The following is a 20,975-nucleotide window of genomic DNA, read 5'->3' as shown; positions in this document are numbered from 1 at the left end:
TTATTGGATAAATGGAGGGGGATACATGGGACAGACCGTGCATACTCACATTATTCAGCCCCACACTTGGTAAACACTGGTCTTGATTATTTCTTCACAGGGTGGGAAACGTTGCCTGCATTCACAGAGGTTGCTTATAGAACTAGGGTCCTCTCCGATCATGCCCCGCTACTGGTCACATGGAGGTTGAGAACAGGTTGGCCACCAATCCCTACTTGGAGGCGGCGGGCAGAAATGCTGCAGGATGACATGTTTAGTGAGCACATGCGGTAGGTGATAGACAACTTTTTGTAAACTAATGTGGTTAGTGTGGATCGGATAGGCACTGTGTGGGATGCCTTTAAAACAGTGATACGGTGAGAGGCAATTGGAAAGATGGGGGCTTCCGGAGGGAGTTTTTGGACTGCATATCTAGTACAGAAATATATATTGAAGCCACGGAGCGCTGGGATGCAGAAACTGGTGGGAGACGTAGGCGTTGATTGAGTTGTGGCAGAAGTGCCTCTCGGACTGGGCGCGTTCAGATACATTAGATTGTGCCAAATACACACAAAAGGTGCATGCAGTGGGGCACAAACCGGGGAGACTCCCGGCATGGTTGTGTACCAGAGAGGACAAGAGGGAAATAATCAACGCCATACAGGATGGTGGGGGAGCCACTAAGAGAGTGCAGAGGGAGATCAATGAGGTTTTCTCTCATTAATATGACACTGTATGGAAACTAGTGGCTCTGATGTTAGTGATGCGCTACCTAAAATTAAGTTGCCCCGCCGTGATACGGCACAAACAGATATGCTGTACGCCCTACTTACTGTGGCGGAACCTCTGGTTGCCATACGTGCATTATCTACTAGGAAAACTCCTGGAACTGATGGAATATACTTCGGAATTCTATAACTAATATGCTCATACACTTGCTCCTAGACTACTTGAGGTGCTAGTAGAGGTGTGTGAGACAGGAATCCTGGCACATAGCTTAAGGGAATCAATCATAGTTCGGATACTCAGGCTGACCAAAACACCACAAGAATGCAGCTCTTATAGACCCCTCTTTATGGTCAACCAGGATTGTAAGATCCTCACGGCCATACTTGCTGATAGACTGAAGAAAGTGATAGGCACCCTGATACATGAAGATCAGAGTATTTTCCAGGCAGAAGAACAAGTTACTTACGAACTCGGAACGTTTGTTCGACTGGATGTTCCTCCAACGTATTCCACATCTTTGACATGTAATGTCCACAACTGTGCTGCTTTGGATATTTTTCGGCACAGGGCGTCCTGCGTGGATGTCCATCGAAGGCCTCTGTCGAGGGTGACGTCACCGGATGTTATACATAGGAAGCACTGCGCGCGTAGCCTCGGTTTATGTTTTTTCCTCCATAACGTGTGACATGCTCATACACAATGCCTGCTTGACTGCACATAGCCTTGCGGGAACGCAAGCTCCAATAACATAGGAAATTCTTCAGAGGGGCAGGCTGGGAGGGCGATGTGGAATACGCTGGAGGAACACCCAGTCGAAAGAACATTACCAGTTGGTAAGTAACTTGTTCTTCGAATGGATTGTGTCCTCTAACATATTCCACATCTTTGACAGACTCCCAAAGCAATATCAGTGAATGGGTATTCTAAATTCTTCTCCCAACTCCAATCAGATGACAGAATAAAGCACCGCTTTACCAAAGGCCATATCCGGACCATGGAGTGTATCCAGGAAGTAATGTTTGACAAAGGTGTAGATGGAAGACCACGTTGCTGCATCACAAATATGCTTAATAGGAAGTCCCCGCTGCAGGGCTGTGGATGTAGCCACGCCCCTAATGGAGTGAGCTCACAATCCCTCAGGAGGGTCCTTGCCCACCAATCTGTAACATTCAGTAATAGTGAGGATAATCCACCTGGACAAGGTCTGTTTGGTAACAGCCTGGCCCAATCGGTGTCCAGTGTACCCCACAAAAAGCTGGTCATTCACTCTGACCCTGCACATCCTAGAGATATAAATTAGGCAATTAGGCTAGAAATGGGTCTTACTTCCTTCTCTACCCTGATTAACCTGAATAGAGCAAAGCTCTATATTAAGATTATGTTTTCTTTGCCAGACTCTACGATCCTTCGTTCCCCGTTGGAGACTAGCACCAATGTGGTAATGACTAAATTCAAAACAATGAATGAGAACTTCTTTAGGAAGCTATGTTGGACACCGAGGTGGGAAGACGGTGAAGGTGCAATGCTTAAATCCTTGAAAAATGCGGCTGAGAAGCAAGACTGGGTAAACAACCACGAAAAAGTTGCTATTATGAAATCTCTAAGCTCCTTTTCTAGGATGTATTTTAACTATAAGGAGCCACAAGAATATCTAATGCTCCTCCCATCCTTGATAACGCAGAGGCTATTTATGAGCATCCGCTTAAACCGTCTTGATATCTTAGGAGTTAAAGGGGCAAGGACTGGAATGCCAGCCCATGAAAGAACTTGCAGACTGTGCTGTAATAAGCTAGAAACAGAGACGGCAAGACATGTGCTTACAAACTGTTCAATGATGAAATCCATCGATGCTCATTACTACCTTAAATTTGTAAAAGATCTGGATGACATAACCCATCAATATTTCTGGTTAAATTGCTTGTCTGGATATAGTCGTAGTAGGATCATCGCTATAACACAAGTATGGAAATGTGTAAATAAGCAACTATGGAAATTTGAAAGCAATGTGAAATTATTGGAGGAATTGAGTAAAAGCCTTTGTTCCTAACCCCGAGTATACCTCATATGCTGTGCAATGAACACAGGATCCATTTATGTTTGTATTGCTCCTTGGGATCTGATTGATAACTAATGACATTTTCTTTATTATCATTACAAATGGATCGTGTTAGATGAATTGTCATGTACTGGTATTTTTACTAAGGATATGTAAATGTGCTCTATATTGCAGCCGGATATCCTTATTTATATAATTTTATATAATTTTGATATTGGCTAAATATGTGGAAATAATTTTTCCACTTTTAGAAATTCTTTTCTTCTTGTCTGTTGTATTTCTATCTAAGAATGTGTTAAAGTTTGTTTATTAAACTATATACACAATGACTAAAAAAAAAGAAAAAAAAAAAGGATATAAAAGCTCAAAGCTCTCCTAGGGTCCAACCTATGGAGTCTCTCCTCTTCCTTACCAGGATGAGGGGGAAGGATATAAAGCAGGAAGCACCACTTTCTGGCTCAGATGAAACTCAGACACTACCTTAGGTAGGAAGGACGGACATACCCTCAGTACAACCCTATGCTTGTGGAACACAGTAAAGGGTGGGTTAGATGAAAGTGCTTGCAATTCACTCACTCTGCGAGCAGATGTAACTGCAACCAAGAAAACCGTCTTGAAAGACAACAGTCTCAAAGGACACGAGTGCAGTGGTTCAAACGGAGCACCCATCAGGAATTTCAACACCAAATTCAGATCCCAAACAGGCACCTGAAAAGGGGACGGCGGGAACACATTCGTAAACCCTTTTCTTAAAATAAAAACATTCTTCAGACGAGCGCTTGAAAATAGACAGTGCGGCCAGGTAACCTTTAATGGTAACCACTTAAAGACCCCTGTGGGCCAAAGAAAGCCAGAAAGAAAGAACCATCAGAATGGAACAATGAAAAGGATCGACATCGTTGCCTCTGCACCAGTCACAAAACCTACGGCAACGGTACAGGGATTTGGTTGCCGGCCGCCTGGCCAAAAGCAACAGCTTCATCACATCATCCGGGAGGTCACAATCCTTATGTCTCAACCTTTCAGAAACCAAGTGTGAAGGTTGAGCGTCTTGACCTCTGGATGGAGAACCCGACCCCCCTCGCTTGAGAGAAGATCCTCTCTGTGGGGAAGATGGCATGGAGGGCAAATGGACATTTCTAGAAGGTCCGGGTACCCTGCTCTTCTGGCCCAATCCGCAGCAATGGGGATCAAGTGGGATCCGAACCTCAGCAAGCTCCTTAGCACCTGAGGAATGACGGGGACCGGAGGAAACACGTACAGAAGTGGGAATGACCAATCCATGACAAACACGTCCCCTAAGGCTCCTCTCAGAGGAAATTCCTTTTAGCAAAATCTCTTGCACTTCCAGTTGGCACCAGTCGCAAACAGATCCACTTGAGGGGTTCCCCAAAGGGCGAAAATCTCCAGGACGACTTCCTGAGCCAACTCCCACTCATGGGAGACTGCGCTCTGCCTGCTCAGAGCATCCACCGCCGCATTCTCCGCTCTGGCCAGATGAATTGCTGACAGTGATATTCCTTGCTGTATCGCCCAGGACCAGAGCTGGATCGACTCTCTGAACAGCGGGAGTGACCCTACCACCCCTTTTTTGTTGAGGTCGTGATCAGGACACTCGTCCCCCGCACAGATGGCAGAAAAGCCTTCAGGGCCAACCTGAGGGCCCTCAGCTCCAACAGGTTGATGTGGAGTTTGGACTCGGACGGAGACCAACGACCACTGGTGGTCAGCTCGTTAGCATGAACTGCCCATCCTGTGAAAGAAGCGTCCGTCACCACAGTCACCTCCATCCAGTTTCCAAAACGACTCCCCCTTCATCAGATTACCTTCGCTAGCCCACCACAGAAGATCCTGCGAGACCGAGAGTGGAATCTGAACGGGATCCGACATCTTGCCTGAGAATTGCGACCACTGCATCTTGAGAACCCATTGAAGGGATCTCATCCTCAGTCTGGCTTCTGGCACCAGAAAAATGCAGGATGCCATGAGGCCGAGCAGCCTTAAGAATTAGAAAAAGCAGGGGGACTCTGGGCATGTTGAAATGTGTTGACCATCTGTACAATGTGATGAGCCCTCACCTTGGGAGGCGAGCACTTCCCCAAGGACATGTCCCACACAGCCCTGATGTACTGGAGCTGTTGGGAAGTGTCATATGCGACTTCTTGAAATTGAGGGAGAAGCCCAGCTTGTGAGTGGAGCGGCAGGTGAGGCTGAGATGGTCCAAAGCTTGTTCGGGAGAACGCACTCAGATCAACCAGTCATCCAGGTAGGGGTAGACGTGAACCCCCCCCCTCGCCTGAGATATGCTGCCACCACCACCATTAGCTTGGTGAAGACCCTTGGGCGGAGGTCAATCCGAATGGCAGGACCTGAAACTGAAAGTATGAGTTGCCAGCCGCAAACCTCAGGTATTTTCTGTGCTTTGGATGAAGCGGCACATGAAAATAAGCATCCTGTGGGTCCAGAGACGCCAAACAATCCTGAAGGCGAAGGGCCTGAAGGACTTGAGAAAGAGTGACCATCCTGAACTTGACATTCCTGAGGAACTTGTTCAACCAACGCAAGTCCAAGATAGGTCTCAGGCCCCCGCCTTTCTTTGGAATTAAAAAATATTGGGAATACCATCCCCTGTTCCTCTCCGCCACAGGCACTAGTTCTATAGAGCCTTTCTCCAGCAGGGTCAAGATTTCCTGCACAAGGAGCGGATCCGGAAGCTTCAAAGAGAGATTCCCCGGTGGATTGTCGTGAGGCCGCTTTAGGAAGGGAAGGCAGTAGCCGTGGGCTATTGTATCCAGAACCCACGCATCTGAAGTAATAGCTCGCCATTCATCGAGATGCTGAGACAGTCTGCCCCCAACTGGCGAACAATGGAACATGGCCTCATAGCTGTTTTGGAGCGGCTGTGGCAGTGCCGGTAGGCAAAGAGGCAGCTGCCTGAGCGGCTTTGGCACCTCTATTTCCCCGTCCACCAAAAGTACCTTTACGGTGGCCCCTTTGATTAGCAGATCCTCTCGTTCTACCAAAAGAGGAGTAGTAACGAAAGGAACCCCCACTCCAATGTTGTCCCCTAGGACGAAAAGGCAGAGGTTGACGCACAGCTGCGCCCAAAGATTTAGCAGCAGCTTTGGAGGTCTGCCTTGCTGCCAAACCAATGAGAGCCATCAAAGGGCATGTTCAGAAGACGACTTGCACATCCGGAGCAAAACCCGACTTTCACAACCACGCAAACCTGCGTATGACAGTGCTTGCAGCCATGGACCGGCTAACACTGTCAGCCGTGTCCAACCCAGACTGAAGGAATTCACACATGGCATCCTTGCCATCCTGCACAAGAGCAAGGAACCCATCCCTTTCTTCCCCCTCAGGGATATGCTCAGCCGCTAGAGAGAGAGAATTCCACAGTGTGTGTGAAAACCATGCCAAGGCACAAGTGGAGTTGGCCGACTTCAGTAGCATACTCCCAGCACAAAATACCTTGCGCGCCCAACCATCGAATCGTTTGTCGTCCCTATCAGGAGGCATGGTAGGGTACGCTGCCTGCCTCGAGGTGGCCGTATCCGCCTGAAACACCAAACTCTCAGGAGTGGGGTGAGCGGATAGGTAGCTGGGGTCGCTACGGATGGGCGGTATTTCTTAGTTAACGACTTGTTGACCGCCGGAAGAGCCTCCGGGGTCTGTCATGTAGCCGTCATCCTTTTCTGTAATGCCAAATGAAAAGGCAACACTGGGTCAGTGGACAGACCCTGATCCAAAATATCAGTCAGGTCACCCTGATCAAATGCAACCGGAGGACCGGACCACCCTAGGTACTCTGTAACTCTAGGCATCAACCTCCTATAGGAGGACTCAGCATGAGCCCCAGGCTCTGGCCTACCGAACTCCACCTCAGAAGATGTGTCAAGGCCACTGGCATCATGTAACGACTGACACAACTCCTCCAACTGACTGTCCTCAGAAAAACCCATGTCAGGAGCCTCAGGAGTTTGAACAGGCTCCAACTCCATATCTGACCCCTCCTCATCCTCATAAATATCATGCAGAGAATGAAAGAACTCCTTCCTAGGGACAGGAGCGGCCCTGGAGTCCACAACAGGCCTCACAGTCTTGGATAAAGCCTTTTGTGGAGGACCCACAATAATAGGGGCCTCCACCGGCAAATTCCGGCCATTTTCTCTGGAAAAATGGCCAGCATTTGCTCCCTGAATGCCTCCCATTCCTCAGGAGTGGAGGATTTAGTGGGACAAGCCACTTTCCTTACAGAGCCATCATCCGACGAGGACAGGGAAGGCGACCGGTGACGCCGCTTCCGGGATTGCTGAGACGAGGACGACAAGTGGCGGGTCCCACTCCGGGACAGAGATCCCCGGGATTCCTTCCAACAGGGAGAGTCACCCCTCAAATCGTCAGTGGAAATACCCGTAAATTTCTTGGATTTACGAGGTTTAGAAACCCGACCTACCTGTAATTTCCCCTTACGCTCCCACAAGGCCTTGGTAGTCAACGATTGGCACTTCGAGCAGTCGTCGGTATCATGACCTTTGCCCAGACACCACAAGCAGATGCTGTGCGGGTCCGTAATAGACATTTTGGACTTACAGTCCCGGCATGTCTTAAACCCAGACCACAGAGTCAGAGAGGTAGAAGAAGAAGACATTTTCTTCGAAGAAGATAACACGAGGCGCGCCGAGTTCCCGAAACAAACATGTTTGTGAAAAAAATGGAACTGAGGCTACGGACGCCGTGCATCCTATTTATAACATCCGGTGATGTCACCCTAGAGGGAGGCCTTTGAGGGACATCGACAGACGCCGACGCAGGATGCCCTCTGGCAAAACATTTCCAAAGCAGCACATGTCAAAGATGTGGAATACGTTGGAGGACACAATCCATTTGAAGCACTTTGTGGAACCATTTGAAGCAGACTGTACCACATTATCGGCAGCGAAAAACATCTGGAGCTGACTGAGTGGTCGCCTCATTAGAAGCTGTCAAGGCTTTCGACTCGGTTCAATGGGGCTGGTAATATGAGACCTTCCCAAGGTTTGGGAGGGGCGCAAGTTTTCCAAGGTGGTTGCGGTTGGTGTATGCTAAACCGGTGGCAAGGGTGCGCACAGGCAAAGAGTGGGAGTTGAAGAAAGAAACCAAACAGGGTTGCCCGCTTTCCCCAATGCCATTTATTCTCGCCTTGGAGCCACTTGCAGTGTTTCTGCACGCTGAATATGCAGAGGCTGGTATCTACACTGACTGGGTGCGACACTTGATTTCATTATATGTGGATGAGTTGCTCTTATACGTTACTTACCCTGAAGAGCACCTCCAACACATACTTGAGGTAATAAACAGGTTTGCCGACGTCTCAGGCATACGCATTAACAGCACAAGTCTTCCTTGTTCCCGCTGGCCAGACTTGCCGATCGCCGTCTGAGTCAATTGCCCAACCTAGACCTGGAATGGAAAATAGATTCTTTCAGATAGCCTGGGGTCAAGGTGTGGCGTGATGCTCGCACTTCGAATTAACACAATACACAGAGGGCCCTCGAAAGAGTGGTGAAGTGTATGATGCTTTGGAGGAACTTCCCCCTGTCAATGATTGGAAGAGTGGCACTCTTGAAGACGGAAGTACTTCCGCGTCTACCATACCATTTCGTCAACATACCTCTTAAAATCCCTAGGACGTTCTTCAGCAAGCTTCACACTATTGTCAGGAATGTTTTTGGGAGAGTGAAGAGGAATCGGATCTCTTTGGGTACACTACAGAGGACCCATGAAGTGGTGGTGGGGGTGGATCAGGGTCCCTCACTTTGAATCGTATTATCTAGCAGGGCAAATGCAGTTTGTCTTGAGCTGGATGGCTGATGAGCATTCCTTAGACACGATTCTGTTGCAACCCTCCATAGGACACTATTTTCTGAACAAGATGCTGTGGGTTCACAAATCCCCATTCACGCATCTGCCTCACTTGGTAGCATTGGGCAAGACTCTGTGGCGTAGAGCCTGGCGACTGCTAGGGAATGGATCCCTCCTCGACCAGTATCCCCCTAGTGGGGTTAGTGGACAGCAGATCCACCTTGGTGGAGGTAATTAGGATGTATTGGGAGACCTGCGGGTGGCGATAGTAGGCGGCTTGTTATAGGAACAAAAGGTCAGGAACTTCGAGTCCCTAGTACAGTACACAATTGTATGTGGGAGACAATTTCTAATGCATGCAGGGATGCCCTAAAGCGATAGAAGCCAGATGGCCTGACCTCAGAGAGGGCATGGAGAGTGAGCCAATGCTAGAGACCATGAATGATACGTCTGAGGGTGGTCACGCGGTCTCAAGATTATATGAGACGCTCTCTGAGAAATTGACTAAAGCTGTCTTGAAAGTGCGCATGCAGTGGGGAGGGCCTTCACAGATGCAGAATGGACCTGTGCCTTGCTTTATACAAAAAGGTCTCCCAGAATGCCCAGTTTAAGCTATTACAACTGCACATCACAAATAGGACATATACGACCCCATACAGAATACATCAATTCAAAGGAGCAGTACATGGGCCTGAGGTGTACAAGTGACAGAGCAGACATGATGCATGTGTTCTGGACTTGTCCAGTGATCCGGGACTTCTGGGAGGCTGTCACAAACAGGGTAGCAAAGAGCGGTATTGAGATGGGATTGTTTCTGAGTGGGAAGAAACACACCATCCAAGTTTCCAGGATGAAATACCTGGCTTGTGTGCTGGCTAAGCGCAGGATTGCAATGGCTTGGAAATCAAGGGCTGGACCCTATGATGATGCTTGGTGGATGGATTTGTACAGATGGACGATTGTGGAAACTGCTGTCTGGCACTGGGCAGAATATATTTGTATGAGAGAGGCGAGTGAGGACGTGAATGCATGGAACGCCTTGACGCAGGCACAGTTTTCCCCATTCGGATGATCTGCCTCCATAGGTATATAATAATATAAAAGGTTTGGAATTGATAGAGCACCAAGGGACTAGACCGGTGCGTGGAACATGTCATTAAAAGCATGGATATGGCAGGTGCTATTGTTAGTTATTGTTGGTTCTTACCATTTTTTGATTTCTTCTGACGGGTCCCCGTTGTCATTGTCTGGAATATTTTTGTTGCTATTTGCGATTGTAACAGTGAAAAGACACTGAACTGTAGTCATCAGTTGTGTATGTGGTGTGTCCAAGAAAACATTAAAAATTGTTTCAAAAAGAAAACTAATAATTCAGCGGAAACCATGCTACCTAAGAGGTGGAGGAAGAAAACCGCTGGTAGACTGTTGAAGCGCCAAAAAAAACTCAACCATTTGCCTGACACTGGTGACTCGTTTCTTGGGGGAGAAGCCTGTCCCACCCAAGTGTCCAAGACTGCTCCGATGGACTGGAGCTTATGTGTTGGTGTGATGTGGGACTTCTATACATTTAGGGTGACCCCCAACCTGTAAAGCAGAGAGAAGGTTTCCTGGAGCTGCGTCGGTACCCGCTACAGGGATCTTTGTCGGATCAGCCAGTCATTCAGGTATGGAAATACGTGAACACCGGATCTCCTGTGGTGCGTCACCACGACTGCCATTAGTTTGGTGAAAACCCTGGGCACAGAGGCCAAGTCAAAGGGGATCACCTTGAATTGATAATGAGTGTCCACTATGATGAATCTCAGGAATCACCTGTGCTTCCAATGAATTGGCACATGAAAATAAGTGTCCTGAAGGTCCAGCGGCACCAACCAGTTCTGGAGTTGCAGAGCCTGGGGAATTTATTTCAACGTCACCATCCTGAACTTGCCCTTCCTCAGAAACTTGCTCAATGCCCTGAGGTCCAGAATGGGACGGGGGCCTCTCCCTTTCTTTGGTACCAGAAAAAAACAAAAATACCAGCCCAATCCGGTCTGCTCGGGTGGCACCTCTTCCACGGCACCTTTCAATAACAGGGCTCTCAGTTCCTCCTGGAGCTCCTGTTCTGGTTGTTGCTGAGAGGGGCGGGGGTGGCCTGTCTGAAGGTTTTCTTAATCAGAGGTTATCTCCTTCACACTGACTAAGTGCTTGGAAATTCTCCTTCCAATCGGGGAAATATGTGGGTAGAACTCAAAGCGGCTTAGCGGGTGCCGGTGCCCCTGCTTCCACAGTCTGCTGGCCCATAGAGGCCCCTCTGCCATACACGTAACACAAGAAACACCTCTCCCTTTGCCTGGTTTATGGGAGCCGTGACCTCTTTCCAAACAGAATGTACCGCCTGTAGCCTCTTCACCTAGAGAAGCTGAAAGATTGCTTTGTGAGTTGCTGCACAGCTAAACCCAGCGACTTGGCAGCAAATTTAGAGTCCTAGCATTTCTCCAAGGATTCATCAGTCTTTGACCCGAACATGTGCTCACCGTCGAAAGCTATGTCCAGATGTTTAGCTTGGCCATTGAGTGAGAATCCAGAGCTGTAAAGGTAGGCTGACCTCCTTAACACAGTGCACGTCTCCCCCATTGCACAGCCTACGCAATCTGCAGTGTCCAGGCCTGGCTGCAGTGCTTGGAATGTCACCATCAATGATTCACATGAACCCATCGCTCATTTCACCAGCCAGGATGTGCTCTGCTCTTCCGCCATGGGTCTCCACAGCCCGTGAGAGTACTTCGCGAATGAGCATGATGCATTCACTGCTTTCAGGGCCATGCTACTGAAGGCGAAGACCTTTTTAGCCAGGGCATCCATTCTCTTCCCTGTCTGTAGGCAGTTTAGAGGTGAATATTGCTGGCATAGAGCTTACAGAAGCAGCTTGCACAACTAGGCCTTCTGGGGTGGGATGGGAAGACAGAAAAGGCAAATCCTAATAGCTAGCCTGTATTTCTTGGTAAGGTCTGTATCCACAGCTGTCATGGAGTAAGTTCTCAGCCACAATTTTGAGATGAGGTCTGATATGGCGTCATTAAAAGGCAATGCCATTTGCATTTGCATGCCCTTATCTAAGATGTCAGTTAGTTCATAGGCCGACAAGGGTTTTGCTGGAGACCCCAGACCCAACGACTCTACTACCCTCTCCACAGGCCTTTGGTACTGTGCATTAGGGTGACCATAAGGAGTGGCCTGCTGCAGATCTTGACCAGGAGATGTATTCAACCAACTTGCGTCATGCAGCCCTCCAGGCCAGAGAAATCAAATCGGCTTGGTCAGCGAATTGTCTCCTCCAGACACCCCGTCCATAGGCTCAAAAGAAAAAGGCACTTGGTCCCCCTCCCCATCGAAAATCGACGGCATTGCATCAAAAAATGTTGATCGGGGATAAAAGAAATATCGACTGTCGGCGCCATTCCCAACAGGCATATCAGCGCCGGTACCTTGGGGCGTTTCGGCGCTAGGGTCAGTTTGGGACCAGACCTGGCTACCATGGCGCCGGAACCTCCAGGCGCAACTGGTGCCATATTGGCCTGCAACATCGAGACGTCAGTCGTACCTGCTGCGGCTGTCTTAAACATCTTGAGTTGTGCTCCTTGAATGCCCCCCACTCTTCCTCAGATGTGCCCGGGGTCGCGATCCTCCGTCATGTCTGCATTGATGGCGTCTCTTTTTCATATGGGAGGATGAGGAAGATGAATGGCTTTTGGAGTGCGAATGCTTCTTCGCTTTCTTATGTTGCATGCCCTCCTTTTCGGGCATGGGGCCTTCGATCTCTTGTCTTGATGTCCTGACCATTGAATGAGATGGGCACTTTGGCAGAGCCTGCCCGAGCGCACATTTAGCCAACCGTTCCCTAAGGGATTTAAGAGTCATTTGTTGACGTGAGCTGCACTCTTCGATATCGTGATCTTTACCAAGGCACCACACGTAGATGTTGGTTCTTAAGATGTCGATAATTGACATATAAGAGTTGCAGTCCTGGCAACGCTTGAACCCTGACAACCTTAGGAGCTGACATATCAATGAAAGTTGATCTAATGTGGATGAATTGTCGAATTTAAATGTTCTTCCACAAGAAATGTCCAAATAGCAGTGTGCTAAGCAGACGGAAAAAAGGAACTGAAGTACGGGGGCATAGTGAAGTAGTATATCTGCGGCCGACGTCATGCCCGGAGCCGACGAGTGGCACAGTTGAGTCAAGAGTTGATGATTGTTGTCGAGTTGTACTATGTCCCCTGTCGAAAATGTTTCCAGGGAGCTGGTGCTGAAATTGATATCTATCTGATGAGGAATCTGCAGGAGAATGCAATCCATTGAAAGGAGAAATATTATGAGTTATTTATAACTGCCATAGTGTATTGGCTAATGATCAACTCAACCACATTCCAGGTGCATCCTCCCCTTTACGTCCTATGAGGTGGATTGGTTTTAATGTGCATATTCTGATTGACACAGTGGATCAGTACAATTGCTGGCATTGACTGACACATTTGATTAACCCTGTTATATACACTCCAATAATGGTGCCCGGTTCACCTTTAAAGAGGCTTAACTGCAGCAACCTGGCAACAGGATGAAGAGTTGGGAAGGTTCATCCAGAGCCTCCAGCAAAAGAATAATAGGAGGAGAAAGGAAGAAAAATTAAAGAGAAAAATAAAGATGAGGAAAAAACAGAGATTTTAAAAGCTATGTCAGATAAAACAGAAGCCCCAGACTACTTGCAGTCCTAAAGAGAAACAATGACTACACATACTGGCGGGATGCCAAACAATAAAATCTTCATGAACAGTAAAAAATACATAGGGAACCCAGGATCCCGCATTCGACTTCCTCACTACCGCGTCTGAAGCTTCGACGCCTGATGCAGCCTATTCCATACAGACTGAACCAGCAGACTCCCGCATGGTAAGCTTGTGACCGGCCAGCCTCGCAGTCAGGATTGGGCATTCCGCTGCATGCACTTGTGACATCCTGCTCCCTACCATTCACTTTAGGTGACACGCATCTTTGCTCCTTTTCCAGCTGGAATCGCCCGAGTCCACCCCAACAAAGACAGAGAAGGAAGGAGTCACCCCAGTCCGGCACCGGCTAGATCGAGCACCATTTTCCAGACATAACAGCCCTATAATATCTCTGATCTCACAACAGGTAAGATACCCTGCTCCACGGCTGCACTATCAGCCCTTGCATGCCTTAGATATAAGCCAACAGACTGCCTAGCAGAGCTTTACGTATTCCATGTGTACCTGCTAGAGACCTTGGAGACTTATACAACATAACCAAGCAGCATGGATAGATAGATGCACTTACTGCAGTCCCCAGAGCCGTTAGTAACATATATAAAGATGTATTCTGTCATCAATGATATTTGTGATGTCATCTTTGATGTCCTGAGTGTTAGTCTTAGCAGTGCACAGTGGTGGCGCGAGTTATGGTTGCTTAGCTTACCATAACTGGCGAATTTCAGGGGTTTTTCGATTTTACTTGTAACCATAACGTCCTTTTAACAACATCTTTTTACGGAATTTCATAGGTTTTTATTAGTGCAACTTAACCATAACGTCCCTTTAACAAAGTTTTTTCAGTGAATATATATTATATATCTCTTCCTCTGCAGAGTGACCACCTTCTCCGTCGAGATTCTATACCTCTCCCGGGGAAGCTTACTAAATCACCCCTTATTTGAAGACTCATTACGGGTAATAGACTCCAGCATATGATGTTAGACTTTGCTTTATTCTATTTCATTACAACCTAGGCCACGTTCTATCTGCCACTTTTATATGGCAATAGAAAGATATCTCTATTTTATTCTCTATGTGCAGGTATGCCCAGATGCAGATGTGCATGCCATCTCTCTTCCTAAACATATGTTAAGCATACCCCTCTCCTGAGCATTCCACCCCAGAGGTTAGTATAACTTTGTATTCTAGTTGCTTTAACTCTCTTTCTCTATATTGTATATTATGCACCGCTTGGGAAACATTCTAAGTTCAGATTATGTTTCCCTGCAGGGTCCCGCTAAGAAATTGAATACAGTCCTGATGAAGGTATGGGCCCAGTAACAACGTGGTGTCGAAACGTCTTTCCAAATGGACAGATAGGCTAGCAGCCATCGTCTCCTGGTCATTAGGGGAGATACCTCATAATTCCCCCACTAAAACAATGCAAATTCAGTTTGCTTGACGTAGACCTGCATTGCAATCGAGTTCAACAGTCAGCCTAGATAGGTAGGCATCCAGCGTGGAATCACTGCCTACGTAGTCCGACCTACAGAACCTGCACTTCAAATCATAAAGTGTATTTTGTTTTATTTGCTTTAAAATGTGTTTGATCCGTTTCATGTGACTATGTGATGTTCTGTTGCACATAATGTCAAGGTACACCTATTTCTGTACAGTGAACATCGATGAGCATTTCATTCTTCCTAGTGGTGTTTATTTAGTGTCTGTATGACTATTATGCTTTTTGATATTAACCTATGTATTTAGAGTCCATTAATACATTTGACCTATACAATATCCCTTATCTGTTCAAATTTATAAGGATGAATGTGTTTACCCTACCTAAGGGGAAATATAAAATTAAGCATCTAAGGTTTCTTGGCATTATAATGAACCTTCTCTCTCTCTTCTTTAGTTATGTATCCTCAATAACTCTTTGATCTATTTACTTTTACAAATAAAATCTGATCTATTCACAGTTTTATACTGTGACATTGTTTGAATATTACTACAGCTGTTGGGAGCCCTCTTATGTAATTTGCAGTAAATAAACATAGCCGTCAAAGTGAAACAGAGAAAAAAAATTGGGAATACTTGCCCTGTGTTTCTTAAAACTACGATCCAAAAGCGGCATCCCAAGCTTCAAGAATGTCTCCACAAAAAGGCGGCCATACTATATGTGGGGAAGAAAAAGTTACACTAAAAAAGTAGAATATAATGCTTTTATTCTCACAGTAGTAGTAGACAATGTTATTGTGCAGTTAATCATTGATTGTTGCAAATTAAAACACTTCCAACTGCTTTCAAGGAATTATCAGGTATAACACACTAGCTGGAACACTGATATCATCATTTACAAAAGGGCAATACGAAGCATCCAGAAAATGATGCCAAGCTGCTGAAAAGAAAGCAAAATGCCAAAATATTAAGGGCATGTGGTAGGTTTACAGTTAACATTTATAGCAGCCATTCACATCAGCACCATAATGAGATAAACACTTCAAACTACTTCTTCTAAAACATCATAATTAGCAGGACAAAATGGAAAGAGGCAGACATTTTATTATTAAATATGAAAGAACAAATTACTTATCTCTTGGTATTGTTCTTTCTGATCGTTGTTCCTCCCAAATCCCCCCTCTATGATATTCTATCAGCAACAGAGGTTGAACAAATCTTTGACACCAGGGGGCACAGTAGGTCTTTGCTCTACACTGTTACGCGCCCCACGAAGGTTGTGCCATTGGGCCAGTAGATATGGAGCTGCTGATCCCCTGACCTCAGTTCCACCTTTTCAAACAGATATCAGTTGCTCAGGGACTGCAGAACAGATGAGGTTAACCAACTATCAGCAAAGGGGGCAGTTTGGGAGGGCGATGAGCAATCAGTGGGATGAACATCTGTTAAAATATATTTCCAAATTCAATCCTGGGAGTGGATTTTGGGAGGCCAACCTATTATGGTGAACACGCAAGACAATGAAGCCTAGCCAAACCCAATCAAGGTAAGATATCTTAGACTCAAGAGAGATGTGACGGTGGTCTAGGGCTACAATGAGTCCACACACAGGAAAACAAATAATTCTAGGTAGACAGGTCAGTACAGAAATATACAATGATTTATTAGGCCTTTAAAATACACAGTAAGGAAATGTAACCTCTAGGTAACTATTGTCACAAACTTACTATAAAAAAGATATACACATTCACCATTAGAAGAGAGAAAGCATTTGATTAAATAACCAGTGTAAAACAGGGTAGTAGCCAGATGCATCAAGTTCAGTAGAAAAAACATAAAACAGTTCCCTAAAACGCAGTAAGTCCAGCTCTGAGATGGTTTGGGGTCTTGGTGCCTTAAAGCCATCAGTTCCAAAGTTATACTATTCAGGAACATTTACGATGTGTTTGGAGTATGCCAGTGGTTATGATACAAAGTTCAACAAGGTAAGTAAAGTTCAGGTAAGTAACTCACACTAAGATAGGCCTAGGAATGGATCCTTGACCAGGCCTCCACCGACCAAAGTCAGGAAAGAGTGAGATAGGGACAGCACTTTACGCCCACGTAACCCTATGGAGAACAAGGGGTGAAGGAACACATGTTAACTTACCCCTCTGACTTTGATTTCTCCAGAGACTACTGAAGAGGTTCTGGATTCTGTTGGGGACATGTTCTTCTGTGCTTGGTCCTGGTCCAGGGGTCACGGGTGCAGAGGTCACATTCAGCGTCTGGATTTAGTTTCTGTCAGTTGAGGTACCTGGATCTCGGTTCCAGGCACCTTCCAGCTGAACACCTAGGTGAAGAAAAGATTAAGGATTATGCAGCCCTGGCGATCTCCAGAGAGTGAAGAAGACTGATTGCAATAGGAGTCATCACGGTCAGGCAGTGAAAGGCAATCTTCAATGGGTGAACAAATGAGCAGGCCATGCATGGCTTCTGTTGGTGCAATACGGCTGAAAATGCTAGAGCAGGCATCTTGTAGTACACGCTGAAGATCCTACAGGCTCCAAGGATGAACTCAGAAAGGCGGCGGTTGCACTCAACGGTAATGGCTGCAGCGAGGTAGCCCGGGAGAGAGCTGGTGAGTCCACCTATTAGTCCAGTAACACATCCAAAGGCACAGATCTTTGCGGGGGTCATGAGCAGTTGTTCACACAAGTCAGGTGTCGATGAGGACCTTTTCAAAATCAGGTGGGCTTCACTGTGACATCACTGGAATTGGAGCAGGTAAGCTGCAGGAGTTGCTCATGGGTTGCCAGTGGGCTGCACTTCTTCAAAAGTGTCTTGGCTCAAACAATGATCAGACGAATGGCTGCAGGAGTCCTCCTTTTATCAAAAATGTGGACTGGAAGCTTATCCAGGTCCACCAATGGTAAAGACATGCATCATTGAAACTGGCAGTGGCTATCCAATCAGGAGTTGATACCCACTGGCTACATCAGCCCAGCAACAGACATCAGGCACCAGGATGTGTACTGGGACCAGACAGTCCCAGACCCTACATCCAGGCTCATACACAAAATGCCTTTCAGAAGGAAAGGGCTTCCCATAGAGGGCAATTCCAGACCTTAGAGGGAAGAAAGAAGGCCAAAGAACAGACAAGAACCGCCTGGCACGGCCATCTTAGGGCTCGAGCCACCTTTAGTAGGCAATTGCGGAATATGCAACAGTGCAAACGGTAGACAAATATCTGCTGCCACCAGCCCATCCTGGACACATTATGAATGTAACCAAAAAGCCACTACCTGAAAAGTTATAAGGAAAAGAATCCTAAAAACTGCACACATCACTTTATGGTGCTGTGTGCAGTTATAAAAATACAGGAAATCCATAGATAGAATCTCTCCATACTGATAATCTTATGGACTGATAAGTTTCCCAAAAAGAAAAAGCTAAAAGACAAGGTGAGTAAATGGATTAACATGCTCATGAATATTCCCCGTGGTCAAGCTAGGAATCCTCATTAAAAGAAAAACAGTTTCACTTAAGCTTGAAAACTGTAATTCTCCTCTAAACCAATCACTGTCCTTTGGGTCATACTGCCCCTTCCAATGACTGTCCTCTCCCTAAGCTCCATATCTGGAGGCCATCTTCAGATTTGGTAGCACGTAAAATGGCAGTATGAACCAAGAAGAGCCACAGAGGGGAAGGTGGGAGGGTTTGCATGTGAATCCATGCCAGACCCACGTTAGAGAACAGGAGTTACAGGTAAGTAACGTGTTCCTTCTCCAGCATGAGGTCTGGCATGGATTCAAATGCTCATGAATAAAGATTCCACAGAAGTACACATACAGAACCACAGGAGATGGCAAGGCTCAACAGAAGTAAAAACACTCAACCCTGGAACATACTCACCTCAAGTGAACAGCTTGCGTAACTCCTCCCTGGAATCCCTATCGATGCAGTAGAACCTCATGAAAGTGTGCGTGGAGCTCCACTTGGCAGTCCTGCAAATGTCAAGCAGGGGCACACCAGAGAGAAAAGCTATCAGTGTCGCGATGGCTCTGGTGGAAAGGGCTCTCAGGCGGCCTGGAAGGGGTCTGTTAGCCAGCTGATGACAGTGCATGATGCAGCCAAGAGCCATCTGGAGACGGAAGCCTTCGACAAGGCCTTCCCACGATTCATAGGTCCAAAACTGATGAACAATTGAGAGGTCTTCCGAAACCCCTTTGTGCATGCCACATAAAACTTGAAGGCATGAGCAACATCCAGCGAATGCAAGGCCCTCTCCGCTGGCGACAATGGATTTGGGAAGAAGACAGGAAACCCAAAGGCTTGTTGAGTTCGAACTCCGATGGCACCTCCGGCATAAAGGTGGGATGTGTACGCAGTACCACCCTTGAAGCGTGGAAGGACAAGTACAGCTGCTTGCAAGACAGGGCCTGGATCTGGCCGACCAGCCTGGTCGAGGTGATCGCAACGAGGAAATCCATCTTCTACAAGTGAAACCTGAGCGTGGCTTGATGCATCAGCTCAAAGGGCGCCTCCATGAATTTAGTCAAGACCACATTGAGTTTGCAAGCTTGGGCAGGAGCCTTCATCCGCGGTAAAGTCCTGAAGAGGTCTTAGAGGAACTCCTTGACGAGTCTGTGCGACCACAGGGAAGGCATACCCAGGGTCCTGGTGTAACGGGATATAGCGGCCAGGTGTACCTTGATAGAGGGGTGTGCCAGATCAGCCATGGCCAAGAAAGCAGGTATGGTAGGAGCTGCGGGACTGTGATAGGCAGAGGCATTTCTCAATGTGCTTCTGGGCCCGCACCACATGGAGAAATGTTTTCACTTATGGCCGTAGCACTTCAATGTTTTAGAGTCTCTGGCCTTGGCTAGGATATCCTTACACTCCCCGCATGTAAAGAATGTCCACATTCTGGGCTGCAGGAGCCAGGCACTGAGGTTCAGCAATGCTGAGTCGTGGTGCAGAATCGTCCCTTCATCTCTGGAGAGAAGATCAGAAAGTAGTGACAGCCTGATGGACGGAGCCGCTGACAGACATAGCAGGTCTGGATCCCAGATTTGTTGCGGCCACGCCCTAGAGACAAGAATTATCCTGCAATGACACTGTCTTGCGTGTGTTGATCACTCGTAGCAGGAGTGGGAACGGAGGAAAAGGGTATAGGAAAAGTCACTCCCACTGGAAAGAGAACGCATCCCCCATGCGCCTCAGCTGTGGGAACCTGCTGGTGAACTTCTGAAACTTAATTTGTCACCGTCACGAAAAGGTCGATCTGGGGCTGACCCCATTCATGGAATAGAAGATCCACTTGGTCCTGGCGAAGCTCCCACTCGTGGCAAGAACGCAGCTTCCTGCTGAGCGGATCTGTGATGGTGTTCTTGGTGCCCACCAGGTGAAAAGGGACGAGAAATATGTCCTGACGAATGGCCCAGTGCCACAGATCCTGGGCCTCCTGGGAGAGAGCCAGAGAGTGGGTCCCACCCTGCTTCCGGATGTAGAACATGGTGGCGTTGTCCGTGAAGATCCTCACCACCTTGCCCCTCAGCGATGACAGGAAGGACTTGAGGGCTCAGAAGACGGCACCAAGCTCCAGAACGTTGATGTGAAGTTTATTTTCGTCTGCCAGCCAGAGGCCTCTGGCGTGCAACTGTCCAGTGTGAGCTCCCCAACCTTTTAGGGAAGCATCCGTGGAGACTGCCTTCTGGTAAGGAGGGACTTGGAATGTGGGCCCCTTGTGTTAGATGAGAGCACACGCCCCACAACTGTATTGCTCGCCGGAACTCCTCGTTGAGGGAGATCTTGTCTGTCCAGGATCCCGAGACTTGCAGCCACTTTGCATCCAGAAACTCCCAGAGAGGCTTCATCTATAGTCTGCAAAGGAGGATGAGGTTTATGCAGGAGGACATCATGGCCAGCAACAACTTGACAGCTCGCACAGTGGCCTACCGCGCCGACGACAAGCGCTGCTCCTTCCCTAGGATGGCTATCACCCTCTCTTCTGAGGGAGATTCCAGACAAGTTACTCTGTGGAGTCGGGCTCCCAGAAACAGAGCTTTCTGCGATGGCTCCAAACAAGACTTCGGATAATGTTTGGAGAATCCCAGATCCGTCATTAGACGCAAGGTCCTTCCTGTGTACTGGCTCGCCAGAGCGTGGGAGCG

General features: G+C 47.4%; 1 protein-coding gene across 5 annotated transcripts in view; it reads right to left on the bottom strand.

Moving 5' to 3' along the window:
- FANCD2 (FA complementation group D2) overlaps nucleotides 1–20,975 on the bottom strand; it is a 2,923,540-nt gene that overhangs the window by 239,631 nt on the left and 2,662,934 nt on the right. For all 5 annotated transcript variants that reach the window (XM_069644087.1, XM_069644091.1, XM_069644090.1 and 2 more), the window contains one exon: nucleotides 15,461–15,535. In XM_069644087.1, the coding sequence (XP_069500188.1) occupies nucleotides 15,461–15,535 (75 nt within the window). The remainder of the gene's footprint in view (nucleotides 1–15,460; nucleotides 15,536–20,975) is intronic.

The sequence above is a fragment of the Ambystoma mexicanum genome, chromosome 2p, assembly GCF_040938575.1.
Source record: "Ambystoma mexicanum isolate Mex_15411 chromosome 2p, UKY_AmexF1_1, whole genome shotgun sequence".
NCBI lineage: Eukaryota > Metazoa > Chordata > Amphibia > Caudata > Ambystomatidae > Ambystoma > Ambystoma mexicanum.
This window is presented reverse-complemented; position numbering and strand designations above follow the sequence as displayed.